The 23,515-nt window shown below is 33.4% G+C and overlaps 2 protein-coding genes across 6 annotated transcripts; both read right to left on the minus strand.

Moving 5' to 3' along the window:
• Window positions 1-1,175: 1,175 nt before the first annotated feature.
• LOC148605636 (uncharacterized) lies at window positions 1,176-15,440 on the minus strand. 5 transcript variants are annotated; one of them, XM_088550472.1, is made up of 10 exons: window positions 14,946-15,440; window positions 14,374-14,478; window positions 13,692-13,778; window positions 11,999-12,112; window positions 10,175-10,276; window positions 8,552-8,704; window positions 7,576-7,689; window positions 4,953-5,120; window positions 3,683-3,739; window positions 1,176-2,819 (listed from the first exon to the last, which is right to left on the minus strand). In XM_088550472.1, exons 1-10 carry the CDS (start codon window positions 15,314-15,316, stop codon window positions 2,669-2,671), a joined length of 1,422 nt encoding a protein of 473 aa, XP_088406598.1. In that variant the 5' UTR covers window positions 15,317-15,440; the 3' UTR covers window positions 1,176-2,668. The 5 variants fall into 5 exon arrangements, with proteins under 5 accessions (XP_088406598.1, XP_088406597.1, XP_088406600.1 ...); XM_088550471.1 differs by having other exon boundaries at window positions 13,692-13,805; XM_088550474.1 differs by having other exon boundaries at window positions 14,990-15,430.
• Window positions 15,441-15,846: 406 nt separating this feature from the next.
• LOC148605637 (uncharacterized) lies at window positions 15,847-20,983 on the minus strand. The gene is made up of 2 exons (XM_088550470.1): window positions 20,101-20,983; window positions 15,847-19,372 (listed from the first exon to the last, which is right to left on the minus strand). Exon 2 carries the CDS (start codon window positions 19,367-19,369, stop codon window positions 16,826-16,828), a length of 2,544 nt encoding a protein of 847 aa, XP_088406596.1. The 5' UTR covers window positions 19,370-19,372; window positions 20,101-20,983; the 3' UTR covers window positions 15,847-16,825.
• Window positions 20,984-23,515: the final 2,532 nt, after the last annotated feature.

Genomic DNA, 23,515 nt, shown 5'->3' on the forward strand with positions numbered 1-23,515 from the left:
CAACTGTAATCATTTCGTGGTTTTATAAAATAGTTCTAATATTCCAATCAATATATATACAAGGATTACTTCTCACCGTCTTTGGTTTATATATACAAGGATTACTTCTCACCGTCTTTGGTTTATATATATACAAGGATTACTTCTCACCGTCTTTGGTTTATATATATACAAGGATTACTTCTCACCGTCTTTGGTTTATATAAGCTAAAAACCACTAATTCCACTTCCCATAGGCTTCTATGCTAATTTCACAATATTCAATGGCTTCTCTGGACTTTACCTTAACTTTAACCTGCAGATGACTATATATCAGCATGATTCTACATATGTCAGCTCACAATCCTCAGAATGGCATGTGGGGTTAGCAGACTTGCAGTGCAGTACTGGTCACCGGAAGTGAAGGGTCTATAAATAGCATGGGAAATCCCAGTGTTTTCACAAGATAGGGGTATATTTAAAAATCATTATGGAGATTAGGCTTCACATCACAAGAAGCAAAATGCACCTATAAAATGTACAGAAATGTTTTTCCTTTCAGAAACTGTTTAAATTTTTAAAATAAGATGAGAACTTTTTTCACAGCACTATGAGGAACAGGGGTAATTTCTGCATAGGACTATTTTTGCGTACGTTCTAAATGCTCATTGGTTGAATTGGTGGTCTGTAACCTAAATACAAGGATTACTTCTCACCGTCTTTGGTTTATATATACAAGGATTACTTCTCACCGTCTTTGGTTTATATATTTATACTTTGAACTTTTAACCAAAAAAATCAATGACATATTATTAAGTAATTCCATTAAGTGTTCAATGTTTTATATCTATAAAGTACACGTATCTGTAGATATTGTAATAGGGAACAGAAACTGTGTCTCGATGGCGGACCGGATCCCCATTTTGTTGGAAAATGTTGTTAATTTGTGCAGATTTGGTCAAAATTACGCAACTAGTACGGATTACCCCCGCCCCCACTGTAAATTTTGTGATCCACCTTTCTTAAAGCATGATAGCTAAACCCGATTTTGTAGAAGTAACCTCAGAGAACCGAGTTTGTCTATAAATGATTAAGTAACATACTTCAGGTATTGACAGTGGAATTTAACTGTTTATCAAACCTAGATTAAAAAATCTACGAAATGATCGAAAGTTCAAATCTTGATAATTGTCAAGTTAAAAATGTAAAAATCTTTATTAAGTATTTTGCACGTAGAAGTAAATAGTAACATGGCAAAATGCTAAAATATACAACAATGGATATCTACAACTTAAAACGACCAACAAACATAACAATATAAAAAATAAATCTATGAAAGGTAAGTCAATGAAACCATCATTCGGTAATCAAAATTAACATAATCTAAGAATAACGACAAAACAGGAAAAAAGACAAACACAACAACGAACAACCAAAACGACAAAAATGTTCGATAAACCAATTTTGTGAACGCGTTCTTTTAGAGAAACCGGGAAAATAACTAGTTTGTGAGATAATAATAATTTTAATAATAATTACTATTAAACAATATTACGTTAAAACCATTCTTAAAAGTACTCAAGACGTTTTCCTATTTTGTTCGTGTGACCAATGAGCAATCCCGAAATTTACAGACAGAAATTTCCGCAACTTCCGGAAGTTTGATATCAGCATGTATGAGATAATTAAATCGCATAAGATTAAGTATTAGCTTTTCAAAAAGGCTACTCGTCTCTTAGCGTTAAAATAGAATACGTGAATGTCCTTAAATGTTATATTTTTCTTATTTAAAAATTATAAAAGATATAAATTTTTAAATACATACGGTAAATAATTTTCGGTAAAAAATAAAACTTTTAAGGGCTGTAATGTTTCAAAACATTATGGATTTTGATGTAATTTTGCAGGTGGGTAGACTTTTCAATGCTCTACATTATGGCTCCTTATATTGATTACCTATCTTATATAGTTTAAGAGCTGCAGCTCTATCAAACTTAATAATTTTTTATGAAATTTTGCAGTAAGGTAGAACTTTGAATGTTCAACATTAATGCTTCTTACATTGATTATCTATCTTGATGCTGACAGACTCCCAAAGATATATTCCCACAACTCTTTACATCATCCTAGGGTACATAGTTTCTTAGATATTGGCTTCGACATAAAACGTAACCAAAGTCAATCATGCATGATCAAACTTTCTTCTATGTTTACGACAAAATCATTCATGCGCGAAAAGCCCGCAAAAATAAAACGGGAATACACGATAGATAATGTAGTGAATATTAAATAACATTGATAGTATCAAAACTTTCTTGAAATTATTGTTACATATCAATACCATATTGAATGTATATCGTAACAGACTCTTTTTTTTTAATTTGATCGTTGCCACTATTTATGAAGTTTACCGATTCTTCTGATTTAAGACTGGTTTCCGTTCAGCCAGTATCAGTCTAAAGAAGATGCTACAATAATGATAATATACCGTAAGCGCATACGGTTCTACGTATTGATTTTAGAGTGTGTTATGTTGTCAGCCAATCATAAATAATCGGCGCTTCACTTCTGCGTTATTTGCGATTTTCATCCAATGAGATGATCGTTTTCAATTTCTTCGTGCATGTTATCTGCTTTCAATTCTTTATAATCGTCTCCACGGAGACGATTAATTATGGAACTAGGACTTTCAGGTATCCTCTTCACTGAAGTTCTTTTCAAGTGTCTCCTCTAGCTCACAGTTTTCGTAGATATTCCGGTCTATACTGGATGCATCTGGAGTACCAGAAAGACAGACGTACCCTGGAGATGTTATATGGTACGTGTGTGGTGCAATTATGCTAAAAAGGAAATCTTACTAAATAATGACTTCAGATAATAATATTTTACTCTGTTAGTTACTCAGCTAGTCTAAGCCTTCACTTTGATATTGCATTAGGCAGCAACTGTTTGATTCTCCTGGGGGCTATGAATTATAATGAGACAAATTTTTTTCTGAGCAAAAATAACTTTTTAACTATTTTCCAGGACCAATCAATAACAAAATATTTTTTCACCATCTATTGAATCAATTTTTTTTGTCATCTCATTACTGCATAGCATCTTTCACATCACATCATGATTTATTATTTTTTTTGTCATTTTCTTAAAACAAACATTTTTACAAAAATATAACAGCCCCCTCCCCACAAAGAATATCAAATAGTTGCTGCCTATGACGACCATTAAATGTTTGTAGTGATGACTTCAATCTTGTAACATCATAACCTTATTCCAGGAGCCTAATTGTAAGAAGTCTAGCACGGTACAAAAAGTCTGCAGAGTTACGGCAAGCTCTGGCATAACGTATGAGTTGTGGTATGAAAACTCCATACGCAAGTGCTGAAGGGATGTTGCCACAGATAAAAAGAAAGTTGAAAACATGGAATGGAATCGCGTTTGTCGTATACTTTGGTCAATAGTTTCCCTATACCACCTAAGTGTAGGTAAAGTAATAAGTAACATTAGTTTCTACTGCTACAACTGTTATATGCTTAATGGAAGTCCAACTCATTTTAATACAATTAATTAATTAAATTGCACTATGTACCTGCAGCTTTAAAAATTGAAATATTCCTCCAATGACTTAATTATCATTAAGAAAAAGTACTCAAGTTTTCAGCAAAAAGCAGTGGTGACAGGTGTATGAAATATAAACTCTTACATTTTCCGTTGTTTCTCTTTTTCTGTGTCGTCATCTTTTGATACAGAACTACTGCCACTAAAACAGATAAAACATAAGACGATTTTGGTGAAACAAGGGCAGTGTTTTAGTTGATGTCTCATGGTTTTCGTTTTATCTTAAGTCATTATATTTCCAATCTATGACGTAATATCAAATTGTTTAAAAAATACCATTTATATAACTATTGCATATTTTGGTATGCTTTACACGTGTTTCAAGGAGCAACTTCTGTACTACCAGCAACTTGTACAATATTCTGAAGAGATTCTAGACTCAAAAAATGAATTGTATATGTAACCTGTACTTAAAACCGAAATACTAAGCCGAAACCAGCACCGAAAACTTTCATCTTAGAATGCCGAAGAGATACATTATTGGTACAAAGAAGTTTGAGGGAGTTCCAAATTTTGTGCTACTGCAAGTTTTGGTTAATGATACGTTATGTGATGGAACATGGGACTGAAAACTAATAGGATAATTAATACTTAAGTTCCTCCTTGATAGTTTTTCCGTCGTGATACTTGTTAAATATATGATGATATTTGCTCAAAGCATCACGATGCAATTAAACTGACAAAAGCATCGCAATGGAAGTTAAAAGATCACTATGAAAGTCAAATCACCATAATGGAAGTTAAAAGTATTTTGATACAAGTGAAAATCGGATGGGAACAAATTGAATGTCATTTTGACATCCATCATGATGCTTTAAAGATCTTTGACTTCAAACGTGATGCTTTTAACTTCCTTCGCGATGCTTTTTGTCAATAAAACTGTACAATGATGCTTTGAGCAAGTATTATAATGCTTTTAATGAGTATCACGATGCTTCTAACGAGTATCGTGACCTTATCAAAAGCATCGTGATACTTGTTTTTTTAACTTTCACCATGGAAATAGTAATATGATGGAAGTATCATTATTTTGACAAAAACGGCCACTCATAATAATGTCCAATTGCCGAGAGTTCGTGCATTTCATGACGAGGGACGTTTATCAATTGAACAGACCCTGCTTTGTTCTGGTCTTTTTCTAATGTGTTGCTTCAGCCAAACAACAGGCCGCAGGTCGACATATCATCCCGTGCTGACTCCGATTTGCCGCGGGTTTATATATAGCAGAGAAGTTCAGGTTCGTGTATGACTCGGCTAGGGCACGAACAACAATGTAGGAGGTTGGAATTTTCGTTCGTCTATACTCAGGATCACCGGGTCCATCATCAATACTGTTAGTAAACCACAACACTTACTTTTTACACTGCCATTCCTGACTTTCAAATGTAGACATACTAGAAATGTCAGCCATCAACCGATGTAGATCTTTTTCCATCTGTGATATTCCATTTCTCAGTAACTTGTTTTCTTTCTCTAATTCACATGGCGTGTCTTCAACATTTGTGCACAGGACTTCTTCTAACCTATTGAGAAGAAAAATGTTATTTGTAAAGCATGCAAAACAACTGTGCAATATCTATTCATTTCAATAGATAGCCCGAAAATATCGATAGGCAATACAATCTCCTGCACATAGGCAGAATTTGTTATTTCGAAATTTATATGGAAACTTTCACTATCAGTGTTCATGCCAGGTGATTTTTTTTATGGAGTCTGAGTTGCTTCGTATTGTCCATTTGCTTTCTATAGGATTATGGAAAAACAATTTTTGGAAATAGGATTTTTTTCATTCAAAAACAATTTGGGTAATACATTTTCAGTATCATAAAAACTCATGAACCATTTACCCAAAACTTTCGTCCAGGAATAAAAAAGCTTCCCATAATGCAAAATTTTCAATTACAATATGTAAAATGTCCATATTTATTGTAGTGATCAGGTAAAAGTAATATCCATTTTAATATAAACAAGGATCTTTATAGACTCTCTACGTTATTATATTTATAATATTTATGTAATTTTATTTAACTCCTTGATATAAATAACGAGAGGCTCCCAGGAGCCTGAATCGCTCACCTAGTTAAAGTTTGTCTTTCAAAGGCAATAAATTTAACAAGGAGTTATCCAACAATTTTGACTCAAGAAGACTTTGATAGCACTATCATAAGGATAATTTCAGCAATAGAAAGTTTCTATCTATTATAGTTTTCAAGATATTGGCTGAAAACTGTAAAAAAAAAAACAACCGTCATTTTTCATCTTTCAAGGGCAATAACTCTTACAAGAAGTCATCTGACAACGTTGATACCTGGAGACTTATAATAAGGGTCATTTCACTTATAGAAATAATTTTGCTAAACCTAACGGTTTTGGAGATATATGCCAAAAACTACTGTCTGACCCCTATGTTCTATTTTTAGTAACGGCGGCCATGTTTTTCAACGGATCAAAAATCCCCACATCAGTTCTATGCAGAATACCCCTAGGAACATTCATACCAAGTTTAGTTCCAATTGGTCAAATAGTGTCAGAGGAGAAGTTTTGAAAAATTGTTAACGACGATGACGGACGACAAAGACGGACGCCAAGTGATGGCAATAGCTCACATGACCTTCGGCCAGGTGAGTTCAAAATGACATGACACGAGATGAACTGTTTTAAATATCAAAAGCCCCTCAATGGATTGAATACATGTCAAGCTAAAATATACCAAAAGCATATGGTTTCTATTTTTGTTATCATTTACTTGAGCTTTTCCTTTTACCTGGGCACTCATTCGATGAATATGGTAATATTAGGTTAAACTTTGCATTAGGGGTAAAGAGAAACATTTTTATTTTATAATGATTTTTTTTTTCTATGAATACTTTCAGAGTGTGTATGATGTTAGAAATGTGTAATAAATTCTGATGAAAATCTTGTTTTTAAAGATTTTTTTTTCATCCTATAGACCCTTTTGTGCTAACGATGGGTTAATCGATGAGCATGCTTAAAGCATGCTCAATATACACTTCCGCGAGGGAAATTCTTTTGTTCTCTACCCAAGCCCTTCCTCGCGGAAGTGTATAATGAGCATGCTCATCAACTTACCACAAAAGGGTCTTTAGAAATAAAATGGTCGTTTTAAGTGTTATTTTGGTTATTTTATGTTCTTTGTTGTTTGTGTCTGTTTTCCCTGTCCAGTCTTACATTATTTAATCCTTTGCTTGCATTCTTTTGATTTCTGCTAGAATCTTGGTTCCCTTGATTACTCTTTTACATCCTGTATAGAAGAGTCGGTAAGTTAAGCAGAATGACACATAGTAAACCAATAAGCGATTATAGATCTGCGGAGGAGATTTCCGGTAATGATCATTTCAAAAAGCCGAATGAGTTCCGAAAGTAGATAATCATCAATTTAATTATATAATTGCTTAGTAGCAAAAGAATACTATGTAAGTTGTTGGTGTATAAAGAACTAGTTCAAATATGAAGTTTACATTGATATTTAATAGATCTAGTCCAATAAATTAACAAAAATAATGCATGTATCTATACAAAAGCAATCCTGATCACCCTTTGTACTTTATACAATTGTTTGTTGTAATGGTCTTCAATTCTACAGTTATAATGCAATATGTGAAAATATAGTCACCAGAAAAAATAAGAAAAACTTTTAAAAATCAATAGATCTGCCCCTGCAATACAAAAATGTCTCATAATTGCTATACAATAAAAGGTTCGTGTATCAAATAACTGAATATTAATCTTTGCAATATCATGGTAATTATAGTTTGACAGAGAACATAAATCTTATTTCAATTATAATATAAGAAAAACACGGTTCTTTACAACAATTCTTGAAAATGACGTAGAAGTAAGATCCCATGCAGTACCTACTGTTTTTATCAATCTATTTGCAATATTACTTCTTTTTTTAATGGATAAAAACTGTATTTAAAAAACTCAAATTACGGATCCTTTGCATTTCAAGATTACCTTTCGCCTGCACTTTTCACACTCTGGCAATGAAGTTTGGCGTCTCTGAGTTTCTTTTCATTGGAGAAAAATTTCGATTTCCATAGCTTACAGTCTTCCGTCAATACATCACATCTACAACAATAACAAAGATGTTGTCAAGCAAACCGATTCTTAGAGTCGATTTCCAACAAAAGATGATTATGATCTGAGTATAATGAAGGGCTCCCAAAATCAGCCTCATCTGTGACATCAACCAGACTCGAAAACTAAATATTTTGAATTCCGCATATCATTTTCCCATTAAAAACCATATTCCATCCAAATTGGAGCACTTGAAATATTTGCGGGTAAATTAGTTGCCAAAATAACAACAACTTTTGAATCTTTTTGAAACATGAAATTTTAACCCATAATGTCACATTTATCCTTAAACCAATTTCATTCAAATCAGAGATTTTTTTAAGTTTTGGAGGGAAAGTCAGTTTCCATGGCAAAAGGCAAAATATCGTTAGATACGCTTAGTACCGTCTATGTGTACAAAGTTTCGTGAGACTCCGCTTTTCGGTTTATAAGATCCTGGTCAGACAAAAATTCGGAGCGGAAGAAACAGAGCAAAATCAAATAAGGTTCCCAAACTTCGTTTTGGAAGCCCTAATACGGACACATAAAATGATATTTCAATTTTCGATACCATTTTTTAACGCCTCGAATTTATCAGTATTTGACTAATTCTTTATCAGATGACTTGCGTTGCGTCTTCAATTAAGTAAAATTTATTACAGACTGAGTCGGAATAACAGCATACATCTCCGGATGATTACACATTGTAAAACTGTTGTACATAACCAAAACTATTATCAACACAGTCATTATGCATGTACACATGTAATTGTTATTATTTTTATTATTATTACATTTACTTCTAATTAAAAATATTATGTTCATCATACATGTAGCAGAGCTAGCATTTTTAACAATTAAATTATTTAACAACCTTAAACTAAGATCTTGTTTTTCCTTTTCAAGACTGCTTATTCTTGATTCACTTTCTTTTAATCTCTTGGTAAGTTCTGAATTTTTAACTTCTGAAGGGGGTGGTCTTTTCAATGCCGAACGAGTCTGGTGGTCAAATGAATCTACGTTGTATCTATATTGTAAATGCAAGTATACAATAATGAATATAAGTACAGAAACTACACACCTTGAGCGGACGCTAAATGCACACCAAACACACGATCAAAAGAACGCTCTTCCTCGTATCGTCTATAATTTAAAGTTTTTAATGCTTTATTATTCATTGGTTCCTTATATGTTACTTTTACAAAACTAGAAAAAAAAACTGTGAACAATACTCACTAACTTGATACCCCCACTCCCCAATTTGATAACATGCACCGTTTGACCTTCATATCGATTTGGATCAAAATCTAAAATAGAAGGTGCACAATGGGAATATGTACATGTAATAAGGAATATGTGAAAGTTTCATTCAATTCCATTCATTAGTGTAGGAGGAGCAATGGATAAAAGACGCCACCTCCTCCAGCTTTACAGAAAGAAGAAAGGATTGGACGGAAGTATGCAATACACCTCCACTTTACAAGTGGGTGGTATAACAAGAAATCATCAGTTCTTATCACAGAAATCTACAAATGAATCTGTGCAAGAATCAGGCAATGGGCGTTCATCATTTTTCTCAGTTAGGTCAATAATGCCTCAAATACATTAAATACATCCAGAAAACAACCGAAAAGATATTTGAATTTATCCTTAAGCTACTAACATAGATGTTTTTTATTGCTTAAATATGGAAAAATTACGGGACAAAAATCCCGCAATTTTTCCAAATCAAATTTGACCTATCAATTTCTTAAAAAGGCAAACGTTACAAACGCTTCTATGGTTATACCTGAGGTATAAATACTTGGATAATGCGATATCTTCATGTGCAACACCTTATACACAGTTTGCCTGATTCTTAGACAGAGAAGTACTTAAACGTGTTTTGGCATGAATTTTGAGTAAGTTTAAATAAGGGTAACAACAAAATTACCAAACAGTAATCCAATTCATAATCAAGTCAAGTCCAAAAAAATAAATTTTGCAAAATAGATATTACAACATCGTAACAGTTGGTACCTGGTCCTGACTTGGTACAGGCATTTCAAACGAAATGGTGGGCTAAATCTGGGTTTTACCGCGCGCTAACCCACCCCTCTTCCATTGCGGCGAGAAGATATCAGTGGTGATTAAACAGCATTTGCAGCTATTGTCATAATCGGTAAATCAGTGGTCAAATCAACACAAAGAACAATTTACAAAAAAAAAAACAATTATTTAACTTACTCTTTTAAAAGAAACTGAGTATTTTTTATAACCAAGGACTGATATGTAAAGAATTTGGTAAGAAATCTTTTAAGACACATTTCGTCATACTCCTGATTCAAGAGTCTGTTACGCAGATATTTATGGCATTCAAGGAAATCAGAAAAGTTAGTACTCGCTCTAGCGTAGCGAATCAATTGAGAAATATGCAGGAGATGAAGGGGTATTGCTGCACAGGTGAGGAAAATTTATGATATTAAAATTAAAGTTGTCTTAAAAAATAACTTCTTACTCAAGATGACCTATATGTTTCTTACACTCTACCGCCTTCATTTCCAGCTTTCTGGACAAGTCAATCATCTGGTTCTGAAAGTATTCTCTTTCACTGCAGGATCTTGAAGAATAAATGAAAAAAAGCATCGTAAAGACGAAACTTCTACTATATATGTACACAAATAATATATCTACACGTACATGATACTGTACATGTCAAGAAGTATTCACTTTGTTTGGTTTTGTATCTATATGGATTATAACTGAAGCCAAAATAAAAAAAAATGTATCCTAGATTCTCATCCCCTCCCGATTCGAAATTTTTTGTCCAATTACATTGTAAGAGCATTTTCACTAAAATTGATAAAAATCAAAATACGCCTCCCTCCCCCGGGCCAAAATTTTGTACGGAGCTTAATGAGAATTAAGGAACATATACCAAAGCATCTAAACGGGAGGAATATTCCGAGACACAAGAATCAAAAGACATGACCAATACATAAAAAGTACACACATAATATTAATGACCGATATCTGAGGCTGTATACCAAATATCAAGTGGCTGTGATCAGTAATTCCCGAGAAAAATGTTACAAAAATTTTATGTTTGATAAAAAATAATCTAAGTCGGTAAACAGGAAGTGTCTGTGGTTGTGCGACAGGACAGAAAGCGGTAAGTGTGGTATATGACCACTAGCTGAGGCTGCATACCAAAATATCAAGTGGCTGTAGTCAATAGTTTCTGAGAAAAATATTACGAAAGTACGGACAGAATTATGGACAGAGCTAAAACAGTATACTCTCGTCTTCGAAGGGGGGGGTATAAAAATCAATCCCGGTCATCCTTTTTGTGGTATGGCATATTGTAATAAAATAAGCGATCCATTAATTTTTACCAAAGTTATTGTCCGAATTCAGGGAAAATGCTAGTTTAAGCCCTTTTGGTCCCTGATTAAAAAAAGGTTCATGTCTAAATCCAAAATTCACTACCAGTCTTCTTTTGGTGGTATGGCAATTACAACACAATTTCATTCTTTTGATTACCGCTATAACCTTGGTTCCCTTGATTACTCTTTCGAAGAGATCCATTCACTAATACAGTATAGTCAAGTACATTGTTATTGTTTGGACATCAGTAAAATACATGTTTCTGCCCCTTTTTGGCCCTACATGTCTAAAATGACCCACAGAAATCATATTCCAGTTGGACCATTGTGGTATAGAATATTGTGAAATAAATATTTAATTTTTAAATTACTGGAGTTGTATAAATACATTCTATGAAATGCTTGTTATTTCGACCCATTTTGGTCCCCAATTCTAAACAAGCCGAGACCATAACCCTCAAAATGAATATCAATCTTCTTTTTGTTTCATGGAACCTTGTTTTAAAATTCCATTCAGATCAACAAACTAATATAAAAGTTATTGCACGAAAACAAAATGTTTACAGGAATGCTTATTTTTCCCCACTTATTGGCCCCCAATTCTAAAATGGTTGGGACCATAACCACCAAGGCCAATACCAACCACCCCTTTGTGGTTTTGAAAACTGCTATAAAATTCATGAGGATCAACTGACTAATATTCAAGTTATCGCACGAAAAACAAGTGTCTTCGGACGATACCGACAGCGCCATACCAATATACGACCGCAACTTAAAAAAAAATAACCGGTAGCATCACTTTTCTTTTCAAATGAACCTTTTTATATTACAAAAAATATCTTAATTAAACTTGAAACATTTTTGTACTTCTATGGCAACTGTTCCGGTATAACATTGCTATAAAAATCGCGTTTGAAACTGTGGCGCTTTTTAATAAAAACTTTAAAAAATTTTACCTTTGAAATTTGTCCTCCAATGTTACCATCTCCTTAAGTTTCATATCTTTTTCTTCCGAATCCCGTTGTAGTTTTATAACGGCATTCCTTAATCGTTGTTCTTCATTGCTACAACTGAAGAGTATGGTTAGATGCGTATATTCCCTACTAGAAATCCAAGTTACATTTAAGTATATGGCCATGAGCGAATCTACAAGTTGAAAAAGGGGGTCTGATCCCGATATATATATATATAAGGGGAATACAGGCAAATATTTACTCTGTTTGCCCTAAGTTTGCACAAAATTACATGTTGTGTGTAATAAAAAAAAAATCAAAGAAAAAAGGGGTATTATGTTTTAACCACGAATTTTCTCCGTTCCCTCGATTACTCTTTCCCTGTTGATCCGTTACTGATGGTAGTTTCTTAATGAAATGGCCCCGTGCAGGTCCGGGCGTCAAAAGAATAGGCATGCAGCGGCGCTAAGCTTGTCGTAAAAGGCGACAAAATAGTGCCCAGAAACCTAGCCGGGGGCTAGCCGCTCTGCCCACAGAGCCCAGGTGGTGGAACGGGACCGTAACCTGGTGTGATACATGCCGGGGTTGTCAGGTTATAATATGGAAAACCTGACCGCACATCATAGTGGTGCAACGTGTTGGGAAAGATGCCACGTTCCTCGCACGTTTAAGAACCCTGCTGTGGTATTTGATAGGAGTAGGAACCTTTGTGTCCGCCACAGGAGGCTAAATTGCCCGACCCTACCCTTTCCTCCTAATTTCTAGTGGCAATCAAAATTTTTCGATCCTAATATCCTTGTATCCTGTCCCATTTTTCATTTCATCATCATTTCATGTTCATTTTATTATCCATTTCATGTTCATCGCCTGAATATAACTGAAATAGTGCTGCTCGGGCGTTAAACCCCAATAATCAATCAATCAATCTTAATGAAATGATGTAATACGCGAATAATTTTCAAGTCGAGAAAGGGCTATTAAATTTAAGTTGTATACACATCACAATCGATCATGACTTTTATACGACAGTTAAATCGTAACTGTGGACAATTGAATTGAGCATGACTTGTCTTCATGCAAGTCTAATGTGATATATTTCACTTAACATTTTAATGCTTTTTTTCTTATTTTCAAACACTTAAATCATACAGGAATTTAAATAGTACAGGTTTAGTAGAAAATATACCTGGGTCCATTATTGCTCTCGATAAATTCAATGTAGCGGTTCACAGGAGGCTAAATTGCCCGACCCTACCCTTTCCTCCTAATTTCTAGTGGCAATCAAAATTTTTCGATCCTAATATCCTTGTATCCTGTCCCATTTTTCATTTCATCATCATTTCATGTTCATTTTATTATCCATTTCATGTTCATCGCCTGAATATAACTGAAATAGTGCTGCTCAGGCGTTAAACCCCAATAATCAATCAATCAATCTTAATGAAATGATGTAATACGCGAATAATTTTCAAGTCGAGAAAGGGCTATTAAATTTAAGTTGTATACACATCACAATCGATCATGACTTTTATACGACAGTTAAATCGTAACTGTGGACAATTGAATTGAGCATGACTTGTCTTCATGCAAGTCTAATGTGATATATTTCACTTAACATTTTAATGCTTTTTTTCTTATTTTCAAACACTTAAATCATACAGGAATTTAAATAGTACAGGTTTAGTAGAAAATATACCTGGGTCCATTATTGCTCTCGATAAATTCAATGTAGCGGTTCATTTCAGCAAGCATAATCCTGCTCTCGGCTAATTTATCTTCAACTCTTAAAGTTAAAAAAAAACGAATGGAACTAAAATAATTAAATATCAAAAAATTAAAATATTAAATGACATTATACATGATTTTTCTATTCACTTGTAACAAAACAAAATGTATGTTGCAATGCTCGACCATTTTGCAGTTTCTGAAAATATATTTCATTTTTGTAAAATCCGCAGATCCGCGATTGTTTAGAAGTTCATATTTCGGATTTACGACTCCACCTATGGGTAATGTTTTAACAGGAGTGCAAAACAATACCTAGAAATATACAAGAACACTTGAACCTAATTGAAGAAATAGAAAATTTTAGAATAAAATTAGTAAACAGTGAAATCTGTTCTAATCGTGAACTGTCTGATTCTGTTATATAACTGGGTTATCTTTAAAAAATACAGTAAAACCTGCCTAAACGGAACTCAGAATAAAAGTAAAAACCTTTCAAAATTAGTGAAATTAAACACCGATACAACCAACGCCTGGCACCTTATAGGCAAATTTTACTGTACAATTTTGGAAATAAAATCGATCTACACATACATGTACTTGTACAAGAATAATTCTTGTAAAAAAATAAATATGTGAATGAAAACACTGACGTTTTATATCTTCCCCGCAAAGAATATAATTCATGCCAAGTTTCATGGAGGCGATGCATCATACTGTTTAATTTGTCTTCTAACAATTTTCTCTCCCTGCAACACCTTATAATTGAAGAATAATTAAATTTATCGAAAGTGAATGCTATCACAAAGTAAACAGAATAAAATTAAGCTAATTTTATAAAACAATAATAATAATTATACATATATGTATATTTGCAATAATTATATGTTAAATAGTATACACATTTTAAAACAATTCTGAATTTTGAATTGCAGTAATTTTGGGTTATCTGCAAAAAAAAAAGACATTAGAACTAGAAAATTTGGGCGTTCAAGCGTGGAAAGTTTAGGACAAATCACTTGAGAACACTCTGACATTTTGGCACAGTAACACAGACATTTTTTTTCATAATACATCATACATGTACTTTCATGGTCATGTCATAGATATAGATCTAGGTTATCGCGATGTTTAAACTGATAACTGATAACTTTGTCTATTTATATTTATTCTAAACAAACAGACTTATTTACAACTTCAAAAATTGTATAAGCGATTTACTTACTCGCATCCGGTGCACTCCGGTGATGTTATATTGACCTTACTTACTGAAACATTAGCAAAACAAAAACCTCGTTTAGTCTTTAGAGATTTTGACTGTTTATTATTTTCATCCTCCCATTTTTCTTTTGTTGCCTTCTTTTCTTCTCTCAGAAAAAGTTCAAAGGAATCTTCAAGGCCCTTATCATCACTTCGTCTGATATCACTAACTGCACTTTTTTCATCATGACAAATGCCAAGTTTTTCTTCTGACCACGAGAACGAAGAATCAAATCCGTCATTATTGTAAACATCGTTTTTGAAGTGAACAATACCCTCGATTTTTCCTATTTCATTAAGAGTACTAGCATAAAAACTGTCAATGCCAAATGCCATTTTAGAGCGAATACTTTATGGTTGAAAGTAGGATCCAGCTTTGAAAAACAATTACATTTTCGTGGTTTCGTTTTACCCTTGTCATTTTAGAATCAATCCTATGACAAACAGGAAGTTGTAAAATATGTCAAGGTCATCTAATTTTATATTGACATCAATTTTAATGGAAAAAGATATATCTTGAAAATTTTCGAAGCACGATAATGCTTACTGTGCTTAGATGGTAAGCATTGTAAGAATGTAACTTATGTCAATTTTTGCTAGTGTGTTAGTGCATCTCTAAAAAATTGTTTTTCACTGCGGTTAAAAATGGCGAAGAGAGAGAGAGAGAGAGAGAGAGTATTGTAAAATGTTAAGACAATTACACAAATGGCGAAGAGAGAGAGAGAGAGTGTGTGTGTTGTAAAATGTTAAGACAATTACACAAATGTATCAGCATAATACAGTGTTTGATTTCAGACTAACAAATGTTGACACCGTAAACAAACTTGTAAATTATGAAATCAGCATCAATAAATCTATTAGTGTATCAGTCATTCCCAAATAATGGGTACAATTAGATTGTAGAAACTGATAAAAATAAATGTCAACTGAACAGAGGGACAAATGGTATACCATTTTGTATCTATATCTGGTCTGTCAATTTCCAAAATTTCACTCGCACCATCAAAGCAGTTTTCAAGTTATAGAATTTTTAAGATGTTAAGGTAGATGTGAACGTTACGGAAGTTAGTGTTTTATAAAGTCAGCCTTAATAATTAAAGAAGAGGAACACATGATGTTTATCAAGGCTCATGTGAAAAGGCTTACATATACCACCATAACAAAATAATTAATGGTATTATTCTGCAATGTATAGAAAGAAATAAACAAATAAAATGTCTGAATCAAGAGAGTTTTTTTTATAATTAATTCATATTACAAGTTTGCAGTACTAGAGAAGTAATGAATTTTAACATATAAAAAGGTCTTATTGTATATTATTATAGTTTCATATTACAGCTTTCCAAAATGATCTAATAAATATGTTTTGAATTACTATTGCGCATGTTTCATGTGGCATATCCACATGCCCAACTTTGTTACGGAGGTTAAGAAAAAAACAGTATGCAAATGTTGATACAAAGTAACATTCAAATATTTATTGCGTACATTTTACAACAACTCACAGACAAGATACAAACTAGACAACTGTTTTTTTATATCAAATTATATGTATTTTTAAATTAAAAGGACCTTTTATGCAATAATCTCCGTAACGATTCATGAACATTCACGAGATTGTTTTATCTTAACTTAATATCGTTAATTTGATATTTCTTGTAACCAACAGTGATATTTTACTGGCCATATTAGACAAATTTATATAACTTGCAATGACATTAAGACGAAATATATTATTTTCAATTATATTTTCGTGTTACGGAGGTTATTTTTTCTCATTTAATTCACATATATTACCAAAACATCACAATAACATGTTTGGAATGACAAGTACATCAAAGTTTTTTAGGCATGTGTTTTAGCGAGGATCTCGATTTTCTTCAAGTCATCTAATGGGATGGTATAAGTTTTTATCCTTTTCCCCGATGGTTTAGGAGGAGACACAATAACACATAAAATGTGCTCCAATTTTATCCAGATTATGTCATCTTCCTTTGGCCATTTGAAGCTCTCCCCATATCGACCAGCCTGTGTCATAAACTTCACATTGACTTCTTCATCATTTTGATCTAAATCTATAACTTGTCCTATGTACCATTTTCGTTGGTACATTGCTGCAACCCAAGTTTCTTTCGAAAGTTTATCTAGCGCAACAGTCTCCTGCTGGTGTCTGTTTATTTCTACTCCTTCTAGATTTCTTCCTTCTCCTGTTTCTCCCTCTTGATCTGAACTTGCCAGAGCTTCTACAATGCCCTCGTTACCACTGTCCTTTACAAGTCGATGAAGCGTGTACCCTACACATGTTGATGTAGAAATATCAGCAATACATTCCTTACAATAGCATGACGTATTTCTTGTATATACTTCGGTTATTCCATTTCCTATGACATAGTGAATTTTGAATGTTCCTTTGACAGCAACAGGTGTAATTCTTTCCGACAAAATCTTCTCTGAGTTATCATAATCCTCCTGGTTGTAAGATATGTATTTCACTCTACTCCCAGATTCCCGAGCTCCAGTAGCCCATATCATAAAATCGTCTGCAGACTGAATCGACCTCTTGCCTTGCTTGACGGCATTATCCGCAGCTCTCTTGACACTTGCGCCAAGCCCGTCACATGGCCCCTTGCCATGACCACTTTCAAGGTAGCTCCATCGAGCTGACATTCCAAATTCCTGATCGTGCATTGCAATAAACTGGAATATTGTTTTATTCCTATACTGACTTGTCGGGGAATCGCTTAGGTAATGTATTCTTTTGAGGTTTGGATTGTCTTCTTTCATGATAGCTATCATTTTTTTAAGGATTGTGTAGACTGCTGTAGCATTGTGTGACAGAACATCTGAAGCAGCAACATAGCTCTGTATTTTGTTGTCCGTACCAGTAGGATAATAAACTACCATAGTATGCAGAGATATCATGGCAGCATTCCAGTAAGCTGATTGTACCTCTTCAACTGAGACACAGCCAAAGTTTTCCGCAAAATCCATCCATATTAAAACTTCATTCTCTGGAAGGTTTTCGCGAAGGGTTTTGAGCTGACTGTATTGGGTATGAACTCTATCAACGTGATCCCTGAATTCTGTCAGATCTTTATCAAATTTGACGCAGAAGTCTGCTTTTGTTACTGTTTCTTCTATTTCTTTAAACCTCATTTTCGTTCCATCTGGAACTCTCTTCCACTGAGTGAACTTGATTGTAGTAGATTCCAGCGAGTTTATCTGTTCTAAGATCTCCTCATTGATGGTGAACTCCTTGATGAGCATATCAGGATTTTTGGAGCACCTCAAGCCTACATTGTTTAGACCCTTTATTTTCAAAGCCAGGTTCTGATGTTTAGAGCACAGACAGGTTTTTCTGTTGGCAAAATCTGCGAGAATTATATGCGGTGGTCTTAACTTATAAAAGACCGTTCTCGACATCTGAATTTCTGGGTTTTCGAGCTTGAACTTTTCGTACAGGTTCATTACATAATCTGACAAAACATGCTTCTGCTTAGTTTCTTTATTTGTCGTTTTAGTGTCTTTTTTCCCTGGTAGTGTAGTGCTGTTATCTTCTCTCTCTAAGAATTCAATTACCACGCCCTTCACCTGTTCGGACATAGCTTTGCCTTTCCTCTCTTTTGACAAATCATTAACTTTCTTTCTGTTTACCCCAAGTGATCTACTCAAGGCAGATGCACACCGATATCTTGACATCAACCCGGACCAGACTGATTTAACCCCTTTCTTCTTTTTCTGCTGTACTGATGACCTAATGCTATGAAGTACTGTGTTAGAAAGTAAGAGTTGTTTTCTAACTTGTGCTGCCCTTTTCCTATCTAGCTGCAAGGAGTTTACTTCTGTTCTTGTTTTGCTTCTAGGGGTCATTTCATTGATAGGTATTCTTTCGTTATTGATAGAACTATCCAAACTTGAAATGTCTGCGTCCTCTGCATCTGTAGATGTCAACGTCATCGAGGGTTTCTTCTTGTTCAAACGCTCAATTCTTTTCTGTAACCTTTTATTCTTTCTTTCCAGTTCTGAATTCTTTCCTAACAGTTCATTATTTTTCCTGTACGCTGTTCTCAACGACCTCCGATATGTTTTTCTCACTTGTTTTCCCTTGTTTATGTTGTTGATTGGCAATTTGACTATCATTGTTAATGAGGAGGAAGGTCTTGCAACTTCGATCGTATCATTTTTGACTCTTTTTACTTTCTTGTAATGTCGCTTTGACTTCTTACATAGCTCTTCTCGTCTTTTCTTTAATGCAGCGGGGGAAAGTAAATTCGATGGAATATATGTTTCTCTTTTCCTTTGAGCTTCTTTCTTGAGATATGTAACTGGGTTTTTTGCTTTTTGTTTCTCCCTATAACGTCTCTGTCTCTCTGCATTACTCAGTGGCATTGTCTGAAAATAAAAATAGAACGAAATGAACAGGCTTGTTTTCATACACGCACATGCGCAACTAATCTGGGGGACATGCATAATACTCATACACTCGCGTGCCCGCACCTACATAGATATTATAATGTATTTATACTCCACTATGAAGCATAGGCGTCAATCGATAATCATATATTTTTTTTCTATCCTCCGTAACGAAATTAAAAACCTCCATAACGGCAAATTCGAGCACTTACCAACATCGAACGTATATATCACAGTTAGTATTTCAATGTAATGACTATCAAGACAATGGAACAAAAAATATTCTTCGATTATCGTAACCATAGGAGAATTAAGTCTTGCCTGGAACAAATGATTAATTTTTTTTTAATTTCTATCCTCCGTAACGTATATCAAAAGTGTTGTTAATGAAAGGCATCAATATTTGATACTCATAGGTGGTAATTGATTGACTAAAACGGGATCTGTAACAATGTAAACAAATTTTTAATTGTTATTTTCGTGTATGCATGTTAAATTTTTTTTATTATTAGCATAACCTCCGTAACATTCATGAAGTCTCGAAAATCTGGATAATATTGGCTATACACCGCTATTGAAGTTGTGAAAGTCGTCGTATTTTAGCAAAGTTGTGTTGTAGAGTCTTATATATGAGAAAATGGCTGAGAAAACGTTTATTGTACGTTTTAATGTTTCTTGCATCATGGGGAATAAATGAGCAAACTTACCTTTCAAAAATCGATAAAAATATTCTTTATATCTTTCTTTTGTCGTGCTGTATTATTTTCAACAAAAGCTGTCTGCTACAAAAATGACTTCCGGCGGTGTCAACAGCCGTTGATACCGATAAAAAGGTCCGGTAACAACTGCGTAACGGAGGTTATTAAAACGGAGGTTAGGTTTATTATTATTAATTTGGATATATGCAACAATTTTCTTGATTTGCTTTCATAAAACTGATTCTTGAGAAGAATTATGTGTATTTTAAAGAAACTTTGAATCATATGAGTTGTCCCTGAAAATATGTTACAAAATTATGCGTAACGTAGGTTAGGTTCTTATATGCGACAATGGGAAAATACAGAACAAAAAGTATTTTTTTCAATTTTCATAACCTTGTAACAAAAGTTAGAGGTAGCATTTAAAAAATTAATATATCAACACTTCTTAAAGTCATATGAATCAGGTTTTCTTGTCATATGAATATTTCCTGCCCGTACCTCAACATTCGTTATGGTAGGTTATACGTTTATCGGCGACATTGATTTAGTTTCTTGGTCAAAGTGTATTCAACATCATGCGATGAAGAAAGTAATATATAATTAAAATATAATATGGTGTAAAATAAAAATGGAAAGTTTATATGAATTGGATGAAAAGAAGGATGTTAATTTCACACCTACATTTGGACTTTTTCTAAGCGACATTCGTATTTGGAGTGATTTCCGGATAATGGATGTTAAAATCACACAAAATTATTTACGATTTACATCACCACGAAATATAATTTTATGTTAGTATATATTCCAACTTCTAAGAACAAAAAAGAAACTTCTCCGAAACAAATTTTAAGCTGGTAATTTATGGAATATTGCCGGCGACACTGTAATTATGTAATTGTACCCATTATTTGGGAATGACTGGTATATCAAGTTCAAATTCAAATATTTTATTGTCGTGTAAACATAATAATGTTTGTGGCAAACATAAGCCAACAAAAAATTAATCACAAATCATACAATAATGACAAATGTAAATATGAGACTATTTAAAGTAGAACATGAAAAAAAGTGATGCTTCTTCTACCCTTAGTTCTAATGACTGTTTCAAAAAGGATCAGATATATTGTACATGTTCCTTAGAGGAGAGATAAGTAGTTTAGATACAGTCCTGTCTTCAAATTTCCAATTTAAATCTTTCAGAAGTTTATGAATTAAGTTTTCATATAAATTACAGTGTATAAAGAAGTCTTCTTCAGTTTCAATAACATTACAATGCTTACACAGTCGATTTTCCATATGAATTTTAAAATATCTCCCCTTGTCTATTTCATGATTGTGGTCGCTTAATCGTAATTTTGTAAAACATTTTCTTATGTAGAAGTCATGAAAGTGTAAATAAAATTCTCTATCAAGGCTTAATTTTATATTTTATTATTACAGTGAAAGTTTGCTATTTTCATCATAGCTTTTCAATTTATTTTCCTTAAGTAATATATATTTCTCTTCTACAGATCTTTTTATATGGATCTTTACGAGATTGACGTGTTTAAGGTTTTTACAGTTTTCAATTTCTTGCGAGATATTATCTTCTTTAAATTTGTTTTTATATATGTATACCAGGAATAAGTTCCCGAATTGTCAAGGGGTTTTGCCAATAGAAAGGCTTCTTTCAGAAGAGGATTAATGTTTTCAGTGTGGAGTCTTGCCAAATATACAAGAGACTGAGACAGGATAAAATGCTCAATAGGTAGACAACCTAGTTCGGCTCTTGCCTAATATAAATTTACAATATCAGTATATCAGAATTGTGCAGGTGCACCTGTACTGAATAAACATACAATAACACTTAATAATACTTTTCTCACAAAATCACAGGTAATATACGCTGCATATATAAAAGAGTGATATTTTACACAAAAATAACTACCGACCAGTTAGCATTTAACTACAATTTCTTAAATTTATGAAATGGGTTTATGTGATCAATTGCGAAAAGAATATGATATTTTTTATACTAAATTAGGAAAAAGTCTTTTTAATGCGCATTAAAAAAGGCAACTTTATTGAGACTCCTTCAAGATTGGAAAACAGCTTAAGATAACAATCAGAATGCGACATCAATACTTGTGGATCTTTCGAAAGAGTCTGCCACATGACAATCTCCTCTCAAAGCTGTCTACATAATGCAGTGGCATTACTAAGAAATTATTTAACTGGCGTGATTTAACTGTCAGTGGCCAAAAACAACTGTTCAAACTTCAAGGATTCCTCCACAGTTTGACTGATATACAAATTTGTGTATCTCAAGGTTTCATTTTGGTTCCATTGCTTTTCAATATTTTTATAAATGATATCTTTTATTTTATTGAGCATGGTACTAATTATACTGACGATAACACCTTTTATCTTATGCTAATTATAACTCCTAGAAATTAACTGACATACTTAGTACAAAATTAATTGCTGGCAAGTTTCAAGCCTTTGCAGTCGGCTATAATTTTCATGCTAAGAAACCAATTTTCAAAAGAGAGTCGACTAAAATTACTTATGGTGAAGTTGCAAAATTGCTATATATAAATATGGATACCAGCTCAATTAGAATAATCACATTAAGAATCTACACATGTGTGTCACAATGCGTCTCAACAATTAAATGTCTTGAGGCGCATTTGCTGTTATCTTTGAGTAATTTCACTATTTTCCACACATGTATTTTGTCGAATTTTAACTTTTGTCCTTTGGCATGGGATTTGTTTGGACAAAAAGTAATACCACTTGATAGGGCCTTGTGATTTAAATAAGAAGATAAGCACATATGATGATCTACTATAGAAAGCTGATATGATTCTTGAAAATAAGAAAAACGCGTGTCATGGCTGTAGAACGCGTGTCATGGCTGTAGAACGCGTGCCATGGCTGTATAACGCGTGCCATGGCTATAGAATGTTTTAAAATAAAAATTGATTACACCTCGTTGACATGACATTGCTATTTCAAAGATAAATTATCTTGGAATGGAAACGAGAATCATGTACAGTTTGTGCAGGTTTTTTTAATTATATATTCTCCGGGTATGACGTTAACATTTCATGAACTTTGTCCTATCGGCCAAGTTGATGAAAATTCTACTTGCCCAAAATGAAATTTATGTTGTCTTTTATTAAATGCATGTTGAAAAATAAATCAAATTTGCTTGTCCCCTGGGCAAGTATGATTTAACTTTTACTTGTTTACACCTTGTTGACATCATCATCATAATCTTTATTTCCTCTTTACAGAGATTTACATTCAATAAACATGGTATAAGTATACAACAAATATATATTCAAAACATTATGATCACACACACACACACACACACACACACACACACACACACAAATTCATTTTGAAAAGATGACTCGGTGACAAGTTTCAACTC

Source organism: Perna viridis, chromosome 10 (assembly GCF_037379345.1).
Source record: "Perna viridis isolate PV_CMFRI_1.1 ecotype Kerala chromosome 10, ASM3737934v1, whole genome shotgun sequence".
Classification (NCBI taxonomy): domain Eukaryota; kingdom Metazoa; phylum Mollusca; class Bivalvia; order Mytilida; family Mytilidae; genus Perna; species Perna viridis.